General features: G+C 35.4%; 2 protein-coding genes across 3 annotated transcripts; one reads left to right on the top strand and one right to left on the bottom strand.

Annotated features, from left to right (window-relative positions):
• The first annotated feature begins 1242 nt into the window (after positions 1-1242).
• On the top strand, positions 1243-15929 carry pde5aa (phosphodiesterase 5A, cGMP-specific, a). The gene is made up of 21 exons (XM_039674682.2): positions 1243-2053; positions 2893-3508; positions 5769-5858; positions 5994-6074; positions 7370-7459; positions 7753-7890; positions 8086-8147; positions 8359-8443; positions 8702-8768; positions 9568-9743; positions 9981-10031; positions 10333-10479; positions 10597-10722; positions 11320-11414; positions 11644-11731; positions 12974-13074; positions 13182-13259; positions 13562-13625; positions 13760-13834; positions 13915-13998; positions 14121-15929. The coding sequence occupies exons 1-21, from the start codon at positions 1725-1727 to the stop codon at positions 14226-14228; spliced, it is 2751 nt and encodes a 916-aa protein (XP_039530616.2). The 5' UTR covers positions 1243-1724; the 3' UTR covers positions 14229-15929.
• cxcl8a (C-X-C motif chemokine ligand 8a) lies at positions 15713-16690 on the bottom strand. Of its 2 annotated transcripts, XM_039674687.2 has the most exons (4): positions 16522-16585; positions 16280-16412; positions 16094-16180; positions 15713-15933 (listed from the first exon to the last, which is right to left on the bottom strand). In XM_039674687.2, exons 1-4 carry the CDS (start codon positions 16583-16585, stop codon positions 15921-15923), a joined length of 297 nt encoding a protein of 98 aa, XP_039530621.2. In that variant the 3' UTR covers positions 15713-15920. The 2 variants fall into 2 exon arrangements, with proteins under 2 accessions (XP_039530621.2, XP_088988572.1); XM_089132446.1 differs by lacking the exon at positions 15713-15933 and having other exon boundaries at positions 16090-16180; positions 16522-16690.
• Positions 16691-18498: the final 1808 nt, after the last annotated feature.

An 18498-nucleotide genomic window follows, 5' to 3' on the forward strand; every position in this document is an offset into this window, starting at 1 on the left:
TTGGCAAGTATTGGATGTTTGCCTTATTATTGGCAAACATTATTGGATGTTTGCCAATAATAAGGCTAACGTTACAACCACAAAGATGTAACATTAGTTTGGTCACATTATAACATGCGAACACGTTACCTGAGAACTTTTGACTTCAGCTTGGAGTGATAATTTGATTAAAATCGATATGGTAGGCAACATGTTCATTTTTCTCAAGGGAAAACATCTTTCTCACTTCTGAGGTTCACGTGCGTTCCTGAAGGCCCTAACGTTACAGGGATTTGTCGAGCGCCAAAACGGTTGTTTAAATTTCGTTTAAAAAAAAAAAATGAAGATTATTATAGGCTGATGAATCGATACAAAATTCATCCGCTGGAACTCAGTCTGGCGACAGAAAGTTCGTCACGTCTCTCAAGTAAATAAGACAAGACTCTGGTGGCTATGGCTATTTTTTCTTCTTCTTGGGTGTAGGCTACCAGTAGATGACGCTATTGGCATGGCGGTGTAACTTGAAAGAAATGAAATGGGCTCTATGCACGGCGGTATTTCCGGTGAAGCTTTTAGGGATGCTCGATAACTTCCGCCGATCGTAGAGTCCAATGCAATACCGAGAATTTATATTGAATTTTATACTCCATGGTTATACTAAAGAAACGTTAGTCACAAAAACAGATACAACAGACACCCCTCGTTGTGTTTATGCTTCTTTTTAAAATTATATTAAATAAATATAACTATATATAAAATTACATCTAAACGTATGTACGTTTCATTTCAAAGACTGGATGACAGTAAATTTTGAAGACTCTGCCATAATCCCGTTTTCCTCGGTTTTCCTCCGCTTTAATCTCCACAACCGGAAATGGACGAGCATCCTTGCGTCAAATGCCGAATGTATGCGTGCATATAGCCCATAGTAGACATTTTTATACTTGGAAGTTGGAAGTAGGCCTATATACTTTATATAATATACTTTAGAATAATTGTAGCCTACTTACTTGCTGTCTGTAGCCTTCTTTTGTGGACTATAAATATTACAACACAATATCACTTGAAATATCACTTTCTCATTAAAAACGCTATTTCATAACTCGTTGCACGGTTCTACTTTTTTACGAAGCTTTAGGGGAAGAGGAAGTGCTTTCTAGAAAATGGAATGGTGTTCTGCTCGAGTCATGACTGAACCTTGGAAAGTCCTGATGATGACATTCTTCTGACATAAATTATTTTGGAATGTCATTATCTATAACAACTAATTTAAATGTGTTTCTAAAATGTGTGTTATTAATCAAACTCCATGTACAGTATGTTCACTGTCCTCGTGCTCTGATCTAGTCTTTAATCTATTTGCTTCTTTATCTGGGTTTGGATCATGTGGGATTTGCCTATGTATGTCCACTTGACATTTTCTAATAGCTCTTTGGCAGGTAGAGCGAGAAGACAAGTCATTAATAGCTCTCTGGGACACTAATCCAGTTCCCTGAATGGGAAAAACAGAACCTCTCTGTGTTATTTCAGGGATTTGTTTTATGTAACAGATTAGTCTCCAGATCCGCTGTGAAGAGTTGTGTTGTTAGTGTTGCTGGTGACAGCAAAGCTTAATCCTCTGACCCGCCTGGGACAGCGATCGTGCAGATCTGTGCTTTTCATCTCTCTTTTGTCACACCTTCAGGAAGGTCCAGCAACTTGCCCATCAGCATCTGCACTTGGAGAGAAGAGAAAAGAGAGAAAGCATGCCATGTCTGCACACGGAGTCCCTGTCCTCTTTGCCTACTGAAGGCAGGTATGGAGTCACCTCAGCCCGCAGGGGGTCTCAAGGATCCAGGTCCAAATCTGGTAAAAAAGGGAAGAATGGAGAGAAGGATGCTCATGTGGAGAGGAATGACAGTGAGAAAGAACAGAGTGTCATAGTCAGTGCTGGATGGTTCTTCTCCCCGCTCTGGAACCATGGTGCCAAAACCCAGAGACTGGGATTCAGGATGGGACAGGAAAGCAAGAGAGTGAAGGCATGGCTGGATGATCATTCAGATTCTGCCAGGTCTTACTTTAGCAGATCTTCAAGGTGAGCAGTGTAGTGGTAGTATATGTGAATGTGTGAAATCTTAATTAAATGATGTGATGTGAAACATTTTTAATCATGCATATTCATTGTTCAACTCTTTAAGTTTTAAAATGGCATTGTCAGAAAAAGGGTTCTAAATAATGCCAGATTAGGTTTCTACAAGGTATACCTCTTAGTTTTACAGACAAGATTTAAATTGGTACCAGAATAAAATGCATGTTTGAGCTGTAAATAAGCAACTTGACAAATCTGAGCATATTCAGTGCCACTGTTTTGTCTCAAGATGCACACAGGTAATGTTTTTTTTTTCTAAGACACATTTATTAAAGCTAATTAAATTAATTAAATTAATTCAACTAATGCATAATCCTAGCTTAATCTGTTCTAAGTACTGTCTGTAGAACCAGGCCATAATGTTTTTGCCAAACTTTTAAATGCTAGTGTATACATTTTATTTACTGTATATGGCACACTTAAACTTTTACTTTTATAGTTCCATAAAGAACAGGAGCCTAAACACCAACACAAACAAAACTAAGTTTTAAAGTAACTATTTCAGCATATCAAAGTTTGTTCCTTATAAATGATTTTAAATTGAAAAATAATACATTAACCAGTAAGGAAATATTTTTGAGACATCATAAATGATCTCACAGACAGTGTTTGATGAAAAGACCACTTCAGTATGATTTTTAATTTGGCCTTGTTCTAAGCTGGGAAACATCATCCAAAACACTAGATACACTCGTGAACACCCACAATTGTCATTGTTGACAGGGATGGCTTTGCCCAAATTGCTAGTAGTGCCATTTAATCTGCTGTGTCCCTTCTCTTCTTAGATATTGGGTGAATGGCTGTGTAGAAAGAGCCCAAGCTGCCCAAACCCTCATAACTGAGCCAAGGTCTAGGATGACTTTTCTTGGCAGACGCAGGTTGCCCCACCGTAAGTCTGGGCCCTCTCGAGGGATTCTGCACCCTGGCACAATGAAAAGAGCACACTCCTTTTCCTTCCATCAGACTGATAATCCTGAGAGTTTGGACCCCGGCGGGCGGCGTTCTATTCAATCATTGCAGTCTACAGACTTTCCATTTTCACCTCGTGTGTCAAGGTCAACATATTTGCCACATTCTTTGAGCTCCTCAAGACCAGCGGGACAGTGTAGAAGAGGCAAGTCCTGTAACTTCATGGTGCGGCTCGTTGGTGGTCCGAACAGACCTCTACAGAACAAAAATATCTGTCTTCAGGTCCTACAACATCTTTGTGAAATCACTCATGCTCAGAGCTGCTGTTTCTCAATGATGACCCTGGACAGAACAGGTGTGAAGTGTTTGGGTCCTGTCTTCCAATCAAATGAGGAGTCTGTCTACGACTACAGACAGTCAGAGTGGGACAAGTGCATTATGGGATATGTGGTCAGCACTGGGAAGCCTCTTAACATCAGGGATGCCCGTGAGGTAATAAACTAAGGTTGTTTCATGTCAAGTCTAATCTGGATTTTACACACCTTCTCACAGTCAATTCAGGTCTGGTCCAGGATTCCCCCTAACACTAGATTACTCAGGCACTTCAGGACTGATGGACATACAATGAACAATTTTTAACCCCTTAAGTGTCACCCATAGTCATAACATATTTAAAACAGTAATATCACTAAATCTAATTAGCTAATTGACAAACTATATCATTTGAAAGTTTACAATGTGTAGTTTTCATATTTGGGGATTGATTTTCAAAATAAATTACAGAAGACCCGTAATCATTTTGAAACAAGAATATTTTCATACTTTGGTTTGTTAAGACCCTTATTTTGAAAAAGTGATGAACATGAAAATCATGAAAGAATGGTAGAAACCTCTGTTTGTTTTTATGCCAACAGTTCAAAAAAATAGCATCCATTAATTTTTTTTTTTTTAGAAAAAAAGGTCTGAAAATGTTTCTAAATATAAAAAAGATAGATTCATCATTTGCGATGCAGCGGTGAGCTATGATGTTATTTTTATGTGATTATTAGAGGTTGAATTCATATCAAAATATGCCAAACTTCCCTTACTACTTCTGAATAGGATGTCTACTTCATAAATTTTATGGCAATTATGGAAATAATGGTTCAGATCACTCAAAACACTGGAGACGTCCTTGAATGGGCAGTAATGGAGTCTGGTTGTGACTAGTGAAAAAGTTTGGGACTGTGCCCAAACAAAATCTTATTGAAAGCTAATTTTTAGAGATATCAACTTAAAATTTGAAACACAACTTGTTCAGAGTTTTGGCTTTTTTTTTTTTTTTTTTTAGAGTCCACCAGGTTTTTAATAAAATATATTTTAAATAAATTTGAATAATTAAATGTTTATATTTTCATAAACTCAAACCTCTATAACTTATTTATTTAACTTCTACAAATTTTTTCCAAATGTCTTATTTTTCAAGAACAATTTTTACATTTTAGATTTTACATCTATATGCCAAAGTATTCTTGAATTATTTACAACATTTTAAGTTTGGATTGTGCATTTTTATGTTTATTCAAAAAAGGGGGCATGAAAAAAGTATGAACACTCTCAATTATCAAGCCGTTTGGATTTTCTGATAAATGTAAATATGATGTCAAATTGCTCATGCTCAGCCCACAAACACATATTATCATATTTCTACCCTCAGCCATTTATATATGTCCGCCAAGGCAGCGCTTCAGTTGCTCATTATCATTTAATGAGACATGCAGCGAAACGGGTCGCTGTCAACAGAGCTGTTTATGAGGAGGTAAAAGGTTGTTGTTTTACACAACCATTGAGGAATTTTATCCAAAGTATGTTACAAACTTTACATAAAGGCCCTAAAGAATCACACCAACTTGTGGAAAATGGAAAATTAAAATAAAACATTAAAATTGAAAACAAATCTTTTCATATCTACAAGTTGCTTTAGGTAACACACCAAAATTCTGTAAAGTATGAAATAGGCTATATGAGCAGATGACCCAATATACAATGAATCTATACTTTTATTGTCTAAATAAATGAAAATTAAAATGAAAAAACTTGAAAATAAAATTAAAATAAATGAAATACTGCAATTAATTTTAGGGCTCAAAAGATATTATACTACAACATGAATAATGGTTAAAGATCACATTTTACAGTGTTATTAAATTATAAGTGTTTTTAAAGATTACATTTAAGTGAGCATTATATGATGGCGAAGGTAAATCTCAAAGTAGGGGAAATTAGCATGCAAAATTAATATATTTAATGTTGACAGATGGATACATTAAAAAAATAATAACTTATATATATGTTATTCAAATATATCACCCTCATCTTTAGGTTTATTGGAACTGAATAAGCGTGGGAACAAGAGATGAGATTGCATGTACTTGTGAGCCTTGACATGCTCTGAGGCATATCTGTATAAAGGAAAATCTTATCTGCTCCAAGTTTAAACCCGGTTTTGTTACTGTGACAGCTGACAGAATGTGGGAAGAGAGAGAGACAGAATGAATAGCACGGAAACTTAAATGATATATCTCTCAGAAAGATGTCACAACTCTCATCTTTGGCCCTCTTTAAGGGTTCAACCCCATTATGCCTCTAAAATTTCGCATTGACTGCAGACAGTTATAAAACAACATGGTCAGTGTATGCATCACATATAGTGATGCAAGGTTTTAAACTGATGTGTTGTAATGAATAACTGATTTGAATTGTCCTTTTATAGGATCCAAGATTTCAGATTGAACTGTGTGAGACAGGAGAAGACAGACCCAAGAGTATTCTCAGTGTTCCCATCCTCAACCACAAAAAGGAGGTTGGACAGTTAGAAATATATTGTCACTATATGCTATATTTCTCACAAGATTGCTTTTGCTGCATTTTTTATATTGTATTATTCGTATCTGTTGTCAGTCTTTTTAGTAATGAACATTCATTTTGATTTTGGCAGGTTATAGGTGTCATCATGGCTGTGAACAAAATCAGGCGAGGCACATGCATAGACAGCTGTTTCTCCAAGCAAGATGAGAAAGCAAGTATTGATCAATACTAAACATGGCATACATTTTGCCTTTCAAAAATCTTAATTTAATAATACAGAGTACAAGTAAAGTGTAAATTACACAGGAAATTTGAATAAGAACTTTGTGAACTTTGGGTATCTGTAATAAATAATGAAAGCTAACTACTGTTGATACGAAATGCTCCGAGACAGGTTGAGACACGGGCAGATTACAAAAACCAGGAACATGAAAAACAGTGGAAACGCTCAAAAATGCAGTGTCACACGTACAAGACAGGGAATGAATTGTGAAAACCAGGATATTATCCACCTTATTCCTGATGACCTTACTGCGTTCTGAATTATGGGTGGCACTTCCGGTTTGGGGAACTTCCATTCAAACAGGCTAAAACGAATCATTTCAAATCATAATGTTGCCCTACAAATAAAGCTGATCCGTCAGTTTGATTTCCTTCTTGATTTATTTTCAGACATCATGAGAATAACGTTATACTTGGTATTTCGACATGTTATAACAAGAATATATATGGCAAGAGCTCTTTTCATTCGCTGCTTTCTTTTCCTCATGATGATTTTTCTTTTTCTTTACAATCCGCTGTAAAAGTATGAAAAGGACACCATATACGACACATTTGTGGTCTGTTCTCCTGAATTTAATTTACAATATTCCATTAATAATTAATAATTCACTGCAATGCACGAAGAATCTCTCGTTATTCTCCTCAAATACTCATGTCGCTTTCCAGGTTTGTTTTCACAGGTAAATGCAATTTGTAATCTGTCAAAATGACGGAAATCACTTTGATAGTTACATAATGCTGAAGTTAATGAACATTTTTGTTTGAGGCTTGTTATACAATACAGATATTTGCCTACTACAGTGATATTTAACCAAAGACTTGCGCATATGTGGCTATTTTTGAATTGTAAACTTTTACATTTTATTTTAATGTTCGATGGTTTAAGGATGAGTCGATTAATGTCATCTCATTCTGACATTTTTTAACGAATTGCGTTCATAGAGCGAGCCTTTCACTGATTGTTTACAGCTTAACGGAAGTTACACCCATAATTCGCGCATAAGGTGGATAGGGTGAGGTAACTAATGAGACACAGGTGGATGCAATCAGGGATGATGAGTCAAGGCAGAGAGTCATGGGAAATGTAGTTTCATTAGGGAATGGCAATAGTCTGGGGTAGAGTGCCCTCTGGTGGTAATGATGGGCACTCTCACTGGTAATCGTGACATCTGTCATGTGACTTGAATGGATGAGTCAAAGAATGAGACAGTGTTTTGCCACTAGGTGCTGTCGTCACATATGGTGTTGTTCGGACTGATCCTGGAAAACAGCCAGCTGTGTGAGAGATCTGAACAAGAGAGCAAACGCAACCAGGTAAATCACTCAGACTTTACATTTATTCATTTAGACACCTTTATCTAAAGTGACGTATGAGGAATGCTTCAACATAAGTGATTCTTCTGAAGGTAACTGACAGAACTAATTAAAAATAAGATTTACAATATATACAGCATAATTATAAATTAACTTTAAAAGTACTGAAAAGTGCTATGAGGTAATTTCACGGTGCTAAATCACAATGATTTATTAATCCTACATTGTGCAGTTATGTTACTTTAGAATCTTGAATTCACTGTGGTTGTAATCGTGGTGGATTTGATTGACAGGTTCTGCTGGAGTTGGCCCAGCTGGTGTCACACGACTACCCCTCTTTGGATGACATGCTCAGCAAACTGGCTGCTGTCATCCTGCCAGTGACAAAAGCACAATTCTGCACTGTTTTCATCTCAGATGACAGCTCAATGGTAGTACAAAAATGAATAAGTTCATGGAGAATGTTTCATTTGTATATTAGCATCTGTAAAGTGTTGGTTTAGTCGTTCACTTTCATTGAATTTCTTGTAAAGGTTCAAAAACAACACAAAGCTCATGAAATGCTAAACTACTAAAAACGGCATGATAAGTTGACTGATAGATCCATGTTTTTTTATGTCTTGAAGGGGCCTTTCTCAAGGATGGTCCATATAGAAGAAACCAATTCCTCTGTCCAATGTTCCACAAGGTAAATACATGTACATTTATAATTTGATCATGACACACAATAACGTGTATGTTGGTTTGTTTGAGCACATAATGTTGAAAGCCATGTAATAATAGTCTTCAGAATTTCTCCCTAAAACTTTAGCAAACAACAAATGAATAAAACATCTGCATATTATGAGCAAATTTATGTCAGTTAAATATCAAATGGCAGATTTGAATGTAATCTTCAGGGATTGTGACACCAGTGACATCAGCTACATGTACGCTGTTCATGTGCGAAACTCAATGGAGACGCTGAACTTTGTCAACAGGCCTGTAAGTTGATATGATTGATTTAATACAGTTATTTTCACTCTGCTATTTATATAATCTTACCAATAACATCTATTTATACCTGTTGGTACAGTATAAATGCTTTTGCTAATGTAATGATTGAGATCATATTTCTACTTGGAAACCACCAATGACATATTTTCATATTCCTTTTTTATAGGGAAAAAACATATCATCATGTGACAAAAAAAGTACAGATTTTATTTTTTTCTGACATACAGTTTTTGTCTGTTCTCCAAGGGCCAGATTTCCAAGGTCCCTCAGATCAGAAGTTTGATCGGCACACCTCTGAGAGGCAAACAAAGAGGTAGCTAATGTCATTCAGTGGGTAAATGTTTCCACAGTCTTGTATTGTTCCATTGAACGAAAACTTTTTTTTTACATTTATAGCTCAAGAGATCATATTATATTACATACAATAAGAGTATACAGCTCTAAATGTAACATGGAATAAATCATTCAAGATCATTTGGTTTGGTTTTTGAGTTCATACGTAAATCCCAGACTTAGAAAATCTGAGCACAGTTTGTGATGCTGCTAAGATCAGTTTTAAAGGGATACTCCACTTTTTTTGGAAATAGGCTCATTTTACAACTCCCTCAGAGTTTAAACAGTCGAGTTTTACCGTTTTCGAATCCATTCAGCCGATTTTTTTGATATTTAGAGGAATATCAGTAACCAGACCGTTTCTGGCTCATTGACTTCCATAGTTGGAAAAAAAATAAATACTATGGAAGTCAATGAGACCAGAAACTGTCTGGTTACTGATATTCTACTAAATATCAGAAAATCGGCTGAATACATCTGAAAACGGTAAAACTCAACTGTTTAACTCTGGGGAAGAAGTAAAATTAGCCTATTTTCAAAAAAAAGTCGAGTATCCTTTTGAAGAGATCCTTTTAACTGGAGTCTTTTAACTCTAGAGTCAAAAAGTCTCCATTTGCTGCCTTTTTAATGGCATTGATGCCATCTTAATTGTGATTGGCCTCAGTTCAAATATATTACATCCCATTCTGTTCACCTCCAAAGGAATTTAGAGGGTTGACAATGATACTGTTATGCAAATAGTCTGTTTAGACAGTATACATATTGCTTTCTTCATACAGGTGTGTGCCAGCTAGTCAATAAAAGAAATGTGGCCGTTGCTGAGACAGAAGCTTTTAGCCGAGCTGATGAGCTCCTCCTGGAGGACTTTGCGGTGTACTGTGCTCTAGGATTGCAGAACTTCAACATGCAACAGAAGGCAGATAAAACCAGAGCCAGGCTGGCTGTTACTAAAGAGGTAAGTCATGCCATCAAGTTCCTTTTGAGTCACTGGAAATCACTTCATATTGTAAGAATTATGAGTAAGTGATTTTGAATGCTGACTCAACAATAACACAACAAGACACTTGATTTACACAGGAAAATCTAATATTTAAAAGTACTAACAGAATTGAGCAATGAACATACTATACATTGTTTTTCTTTTTCTTTTCATGATGTGTATGTATGGGTGTGTATGTGTTTGCACCTATAGGTCTTATCTTATCAAATCTCTGTTTCACAAGAGGAGATTCATGACTTGAAGGTAACATTCTTTTTAATACTTCCTTATTTCTTATTTTTCTTGTAAAGTACCTCTAATCCTTCTAGAACCGCACATATATGACTTAATTAACTTATTTATAACTTACTTATAACTTAATCGTTAAAGCCTGTAATTCTTGATGTGATTAAGGAACTTTGCAACTTCCTGTGGTGGGATCATTTATTCTTGTGAGTGTGTGTGGTTTTGTCAGTTGCACCACTCAACCCAGGCCATTTTTGAGTGTGTCACTTGGAAGATTTTATCAATAATCTTCCCCATTTCCCCTCGCTTTCCTCTCCAGGAGTCCGTTATCCCGTCAGCAGATGTGCTCTGTCTACTGGATTTTGGCTTCAGTGATTTTAATATGTCCCAGACTGCCATGGCTCAGGCCGTTGTGCGCATGTTCCTGGAACTTAATTTGCTCCAGGATTTCAACATTGACTACAAGGTTTCTGGTTTAATCATGCTTGGCTCTTCTAAATAACTAAAATCACAATCAAGCTTTGAGTAATATAATTGCATGTAAGCTATGGGTCTAGAATTGGTATTTCCCTTTATTTTTCAGACCCTGTGTCAATGGGTTTTGAGCACAAGGAAGTGTTACAGGAACAATGTGGTCTATCATAACTGGAGTCATGCATTACATACTGCTCAGTGTATGTTTGCCATGCTGCAGACAAAGGAGCTAAAGGTCAGAATCATAGTCTGTCGAGAAATTTTTCGATTTTTTTTTTTAAATGTAATGGATTTCATGTTGAAATTTAAAAAACTAACAAATCCTTTCCTCACGGGGCAATTTGACATATTAATGTTTTAATATAATGCATTGTTTTATCTGAATGCATACTGAAAGAAATTACTTTAGGACCCAGAGGAACAGCTCATTTGCTCAGTGTAAGATATTTTTAGCTGAATTAAAAGGGTTATGCATGAAATTGGAGTTATTTTGAATTTAAAACTTGAAAGAATGTGAGGAATGTGCTTAAATTACTATTTATTATTTTTTGATCAGATCTAGTATTTTAAAGGTAAAAAATAATGAAATAAAATAACAAAAAATAGAAAAAATATTATAAAAATTAAATAAAATAAGCTTTCTGGACAAAAAAAAAGTATAATTTTAGGGCTTCGGGTAAATTTTACCCCTCGAGGAAAAGTGTTCGAGAGGGATGAGGGTTATGCAAATTATTATTTAATTAATCTTGTCTTTCCAAATCTCTGATAGTTTATTGCCCTCACATTTGGTGTTATTCCAAGTTTACTTAATCTCTCATGTTCTTTAATCCAGAGTCATTTTAGCAGTCTGGAGGTTCTTGCTCTCATGATTGCCAGTCTGAGCCATGATCTGGACCATAGAGGCGTGAATAACTCTTACATAGAGAGGTAAACTAGTACACACTACTCCAACCCCCACTTTGATAAAGAACATCTCTAACTATTGTGGTATTCTAAACATTATTCTAAAACTTCAGTAATGATATGCAGCTACATTGGCTTAATAAATATTTGGATACACATTTAAACACTGTAAATTGTCCTGGCAAATAAGGCATTCTTATAGTCTGTAGTGCATCCTTTTCTCTTTCCCCATCTTTCTCTCTCTGTGTTTTAGGAGTAACCAGCCTCTGGCACAGCTGTATGGTCACTCATCCCTAGAGCATCATCATAATGACATGTGCCTTCTCATTCTCAACAACCCTGTAAGATCCCATAACATCTATCCATCCATTCATCCACCCTTCCATCAGTTCATAACATTGTTTATCCTTCTTTCCATCCATCCATTATCCAGTACATTATTTATCCATACGTCCATCCATTCATAACATCTTCCATCCAAACATACATAAGTCCAACCATCTATTCATCCATCCATTTATAAAATAATGTATCCATCCATTCATAAAATAATCCATCCATCCATCCATCCATTTATAAAATAATTGATCCATCCATTCATAAAATATTCCATCCATCAATCCTGCCATCCATCCATCCATCCATCCATCTATCCATCTATCCACAAAATAGTTATCCATCAATCTATTCATAACATCATCAATCTATCCATCTATTCATAAAATAATGTATCCATCCATCTATTCATAAAATAATTTGTTGATCCATCCATCCAATCATAACACAATTATCCATCCATCCATCCATCCATCCATCCATCCATTCATTTATAATATCATCCATCCATAAAATAATTTATCCATTTATAACATAAATTATCCATCCATAACATAATTTATCCATCCATCCACCCATCCATCACTTCACATAATATATTTCATGTGAACTATTCATCCATCCATCTGTTTCTCCATCCATCCATAACATACAATAAATATCCATCCATCCATAACATAATTTATCCATCCATCCATCCATCCATCCATCCATCCATCCATCCATCCATCCTTACATCCATCCATCCATCCATCCATCCATCCATCCATCCATCCAGTTGTCCATCCATTCATTCATAATATAAATTATCCATCCTTCTTGTCAATCCATCCATCCATCCATCCATCTCCATTGAGGAGATTTCCCTCTCTATGTAAAGCGCTTTGAGTGGCGAGAAAAGCGCTATATAAATGTAATGAATTATTATTATAATTATTATTTATTATTCATCAATCCATCCATCATCCAGTTGTTCATTTTTCTATTCATCCAATTGTTCAATTGTCCATCCATTCTTCTAGTTGTTCATTTATCCATCCACCCACCCATCCAGTTGTTCATTTGTCTGTCCATCCATCCATCCATCCATCCATCCATCCATCCATCCATCCATCCATCCAGATGTTCAATTGTCTGTCCATCCATCCACCCATCCAGTTGTTCATTTGTCCATCTATCTATTCATAATTGAAGTAATTAATGTCCATTTACAACTATTTCATACTTCCCACCCCACTTTCTCTCAGGGCAGTCAGATTCTGAGCTCGCTCTCATTGAAGGAATACAAGGCCTGTGTGCAGATGATCGAGAAGAACATTCTGGCAACAGACCTTGCTATTTATATAGAGTAAGCTATAATATCCTTTTCCAATTCAAGCTATACACATGGATGTTCACACAAAATATGTAAACACAACAAGCTAAATGTGTCTGTATGGGTTTATTTAACCATAGGAAGAGAACAAAGTTCTTTAAACTAGCTCAGAATAACAGCTGTCTTTGGAAGGATGAAGGACACAGAGAACTGCTGAGGTAAAAAAATATACAAAATATATTTAGAAGAATATGAACATCAATGCACAACATTCACTCATTTATGACTAAAAAAATAAATAAAAATACATTTAATCTGATGCACATTCTCACATACAATGTAACCCACAAAAACCTAAACGTTTCTTTCAAAAAACACATACATTTATTATTCTGTTTCTTTTTTTCGGCTGTTATTTTATGACTGCAGAACAGCACAAGAACAGGAAACACTCACCACATTTTGTTTGCTTGTAACCACGTCCTGTCTCTATATTAACTGATGTTCCTGATCTAAATAGGTCAATGCTAATGACAGCAAGTGACATATGTGCAATAACCAAACCATGGCCAGTTCAGAAGCGGGTGAGCATCTCCCACACACACATTTGTATGCATGCATGCAGATACACCACAACCACACATACATTCAAGTGTAGAAACACACACTTGTATACGCACATACACACATTTGTCTTTCTTTCTCGTCCTCTCAACAGATTGCTGAACTCGTAGCAACAGAATTTTATGCTCAAGGAGACAGAGAAAAGTGTGAATTCAACATTCAGCCAATTGTAAGTTTAAAGTTATGTGTTAACTTTCTGCAAAACTTTTGCACAGGAAGATATTATAATGTTGAATCTCTTTCTCACAGGATGTGATGGACCGTGAAAACTCCTCTCGGTTGCCTCACATGCAGGTTGACTATATCGACGGGATTTGCTCTCCGCTTTATGAGGTGAGGGCCTGCCTGCACACATCCTGTTAACAATGAGAGGCATTTCTGCTGCAATGCTGTGCCTCCGTCTTGCAAAGAAGAATATAGTCTATACCTACTCTTTCTCTACCCTTCTTTTCCAGGCCCTGGCCAGCATTTGTGAGTCCTGTTCTCCTCTGAAAGAAGGTTGTAGAAGGAACAAAACACACTGGCAACAGCTGGTAGACAGCAGAAAGGAAGAAAAGTCTTGAAAATCAAAAGACAAAATGGAGAAAGCGAAGAAGCAAGTTTAACTCTTTTGGGGGGCCAATCATAAAGTGAGGCCACTCAAGGTCGTATCTGATATTCAGATTATTATTATATATGATGACATTAAAATCATTGACCATTTCTTATGTAGATTATTAACACTATCCATCTAGTCAACACTAAAACAAAGCAAAAAGGAAAAAAACAACTAACTTGTGTAATAATGTGAAAGAGATGGACTGAAATAAATTGACGTAGGTATAATTTGTCACAACCAGTTACAGCCATCTATACCTGCCATTCTTGATCTTCAAATAAACCGCAGACTTTTTGTGAAATATCATGTACACAAGACTAATTCCTGGTTGGCTATGTCATACTAATGAATCATTACTAAATCATTCATGTAACATATTTATTTTAACATATTTTTTACAAAAATACATATGTCTTTAAATATGAGTTGTTTTAGACAAGAAAGCACAACTTGATTCTTGATTCTACTTAATAATGTTTGTTCATTCCTCAAAAAAAGGATTACTTAATTTTAATTAAATTCATATGCTTGTAAAGCTGAAGAGATAAAAACATTGTTTATGAAGTGATTTCTGATAATACAATTATTTTGCATATCAGAACAGATATCAGATTTCAGAACACACTAATATTGTTGCATTTAATTACTCCCACATTAATTATTGCAGGTTGACCTGTTAATCTAACATCACAGTCATTTTCCTGTCATAAAACTGAAATACTTGTCCAAAGTGCAATGAAATTAGCGGCAGAAATGGGGGAGTGCCTGACGGTGCAACAGAATGGTGTTTTCTCTTGATGTGGCCACAAGTCTTCACGTGACCTAACATGTGCAGTCTTGTATTGAAACAAGTTTGCCAGATGTGTCTTTCTAACCTACTCAGTATAAAGGGCAACGCTCTGAGAGACTGACAGTAGAGCTGCTCAAACGCAGACAAAAAACTTGCTTTCAGATTTTATTCAACCTTTGAATCCACTTCATTAGGGGAGTCTAACTACTTTCTAAACATCATATGCATTAGTAATAATTATTACAAAAAATATATATATGTTAAATTATAATAATTTAATTGAATTCTAAAGTGATTATTTTCTTTCTATAAGGAACCAAGAACATCAAAGAGTGAGAGTAAATCTTTATTATCAATGTTTTGTTCAGTGAAAGAAACACTCAAAACAATTGAACCTTAAATAAGTAATAACCACAAAAAGCTAAAAATGAGCCATGATTTTATTTTTTATCGTGAAAATAGCCGTTTCATTTTTCTTATAGAGTCAGGAGAAAGTGCATTGCAGCCATTTAATCATTAAATATATATGAATGATGTTTGGTGTCATTGTTTTAAAGTGGTTGTCATTGAGTTTAGTGCATCTTTTTTAGCATAAATATATAATAAAACAGGCTAAATAAGCAAATATGTCTTTAAATAAGTAAAATACGGAAAAAATACATGTCATAAAATTTAGTACAAAATCATTTTATTAAAAAAAAATATATAAATATATATTAAGAATAAATAAATATAAACACAACACTTATGTACATACAAAAAACTCCATATTGAACAAGCTGTTTTAAACATAAGCAGAATGTCAGGTTAAAATGGCAGATGTGGACACCATATCGTCAAGCTCAACATCACAGATGATCCAGATATTTATGGTTTTTTGCTGCAAAACAAACAAAAAAAACACTTATTTAGAGGCATTATTATTTCCTTGAGAAGACCTGATAATTTGTAGGCTGTAGCATAATTTGTAGGCTCATTGGTTGTACTTTTTTCAGCATTTGTCACTATCTAAATAATGGTGAGAATTTATTGACACTTACTTGGCAAGGATCTTCTCAATGACCTTCTTAACCCAGGGGGCAGTGGGGTCCAGACAGATCTCTTTCTTTGATCCCTTTAGGGTGGCACTAAAAATGAAGAAGAAGAAAACAGTAAGAACCATATTTCTGATTGTATTCATAGATGTAATCTGTAAGTGTTATGCCATTGTCAAGGTGAGAACTCACATGATCTCTGTGTCTTTACAGTGTGGGCTGGGAGGGAAGAGCTCCACGCTCTCTATGTGTTTACCAATGCGTCGACTCTCTGTTTCAATGCAGTGACAGCGTAGATCTACACCCACACCTCTAAGACTCATTCCTGAAAGCAACATCACAAGAATAAGTTAATATTGTCTTATCACATGCAGACATGAATTACTGAAGTGCCAAACTATGGTTACTGATTACCATGAAAAACAATGACTTACCTTCAGCAATGGTCAGGAATGCCAAGGCAACAATAACATAGACTGAAAAGATTTTGCAGTTCATTCTGCCAAAGCGAAGCGTAGATTTACTAATGAAAACAACTAAATAAAAAGTATTCTTTATGTTAGTTGCTTCAGGTGTCCAGTTCTGCTGGTGAATGCTCCACATTGTGGAGATTGCAGCTCTTTTAAAGCTCCGTCGTGGAAGTGAGTCAGAGGGAATTGCGCAACATAACAGTTTTGGGAAAGTTTTTGCTGATGTCATGTGTATGAAAATCTCATCGTGTCATCACCCTCAGTTGCACGTGAAAAGAGAGTGACAGAATGAGCTTCAGGAATTTTTCAAGTGATCAATATTGACGTGCATGCTGTATATCATTTAGCATTTGGTGTTTTTCAGCAATAGAAAAACATAAAACAATCATTCAAATCGTATTTATCAAATCTGATTAAAGCATTATTACATTTTGCAAGACGATAATGCAATACATAAATCTGATTATGCAGATACAAATTACTACACCAAATAAATAAAACTGAGCCACAAGCTAGTTATAACTCAAATTGAAATGGGTCCTTTTAGAAAATTGAATAAGCTAAATTAGGGGTTTTCAAACTACTAGCAGGTTAGATTCCACAAAATGCCTCAATATATACACAGATTTATTTATTTACATAATTTATCTGCACTAAAAAAAAGATATGTTGGCTTTAATTAACCTTTTTATGTCAACAGGTTCCACATAACTGGGTTATATTAAAAAAAACTAAGTCGGTGTGTAGGTGAATGGGTGAATGTGAGGCAATATGTAAAGCGCTTTGGTGGCCATTGGGTCTGTGAAAGGTGCTACATAAATGCAGTCCATTTACCATTTACCAACAAGCAGAATCACTGAAGGAGAAAACCGGAATGTTCACCATAACATTCCTAAGGAGAGCCTAAGTTAGGGAGACTTAGGGAGAGCCTAAGTCCCTCCCCTTCCGGTCGACCACCATGGGACCTTATTTCGGAAAAATATTGAATGGTAGTCAATGGCGAGAGACAACAAATATTTTGATCTCGTTTGAATTATGCCCTGAATTACACTTATGATGTTTGTCAATTTAAACATTTTAAAGTAAAGAAAGTCGCAGTTTGATGTAAAACCGTTGAGGTAAGACTGTGAAAATACGTAATTACAAAGACTACAAACCCCAAAGGCGCACATTTTCTCTCAATGAATGAAGCTAACTTTACTGAGGCTATATTGTCTGTCATTGTTTCTATAGTCTTCCGTTATAATCGTAACGTTACGCCACCATACATGAGTGTTTTGTACTAGACTGCACGAGCAGCGGATCTCACTCGTTGTTTCGTTTCCCGGGAGATGTAGTTCATAGAGCGATTTTCACAAACTAAATGTTACTCTTCTGTTTTATGACAAACTGCGACGTTTTCGACTTTAGGAATTATCTTTTAAATTGACAAACATCATATGTTGAGGGCACAGTTCAGACGGAATAAAAAGATAAGTTGTCTCTCGCCATTGACTACCATTCATATTTTTTCCGAAATAAGGTCGGGACTTATAGGCTCTCTATGGTGATCAGAGTGTATCACTTAAAATGACTTAATTCCATTATGTTGAAGTTACTTGAATAAATTATGTTACTTGAACTATAAATATTAAAGCTAATTAAAGCCAATATATCATTTTTTTGAGTGTGACAAAAACACAGGATCTCTTTTAGCCACCAATAAAAATAGTAAATTTGAATATAATAGTAGCCTAATTATTTATATAAATGCATAAAATATAAAACAAAGGCAGAAAATAATTAAATAATATATTATTTTGTCAAACTATTGTAATAAACAAACATAATGCAAACACAAACGAATCGATTCATTATTTTATTCAAATAGTGCATTTAAAGGAGTCGTTGGAGCGATCCGGATCACAAAGATTATTTGGACTTTCCAGAGGAAGTGAATGT

Source organism: Pimephales promelas, chromosome 6, assembly GCF_988280905.1.
Source record: "Pimephales promelas chromosome 6, fPimPro1.hap1.1, whole genome shotgun sequence".
In the NCBI taxonomy this organism is placed as follows: domain Eukaryota; kingdom Metazoa; phylum Chordata; class Actinopteri; order Cypriniformes; family Leuciscidae; genus Pimephales; species Pimephales promelas.

Excerpts from the sequence above, each read along its gene's own strand:
- pde5aa (XM_039674682.2), top strand. The coding sequence starts at position 1,725 with ATGCCATGTCTGCACACGGAGTCCCTGTCCTCTTTGCCTACTGAAGGC. Across the intron at positions 10,032-10,332 it reads AGGAGATTCATGACTTGAAG|GAGTCCGTTATCCCGTCAGC; the intron begins GTAACATTCTTT and ends TTTCCTCTCCAG. Across the intron at positions 13,626-13,759 it reads CATGGCCAGTTCAGAAGCGG|ATTGCTGAACTCGTAGCAAC; the intron begins GTGAGCATCTCC and ends TCCTCTCAACAG.
- cxcl8a (XM_089132446.1), bottom strand. The coding sequence starts at position 16,690 with ATGTGGAGCATTCACCAGCAGAACTGGACACCTGAAGCAACTAACATA. Across the intron at positions 16,413-16,521 it reads ATTCCTGACCATTGCTGAAG|GAATGAGTCTTAGAGGTGTG; the intron begins GTAAGTCATTGT and ends TGTTGCTTTCAG. Across the intron at positions 16,181-16,279 it reads TGTAAAGACACAGAGATCAT|TGCCACCCTAAAGGGATCAA; the intron begins GTGAGTTCTCAC and ends CTTCATTTTTAG.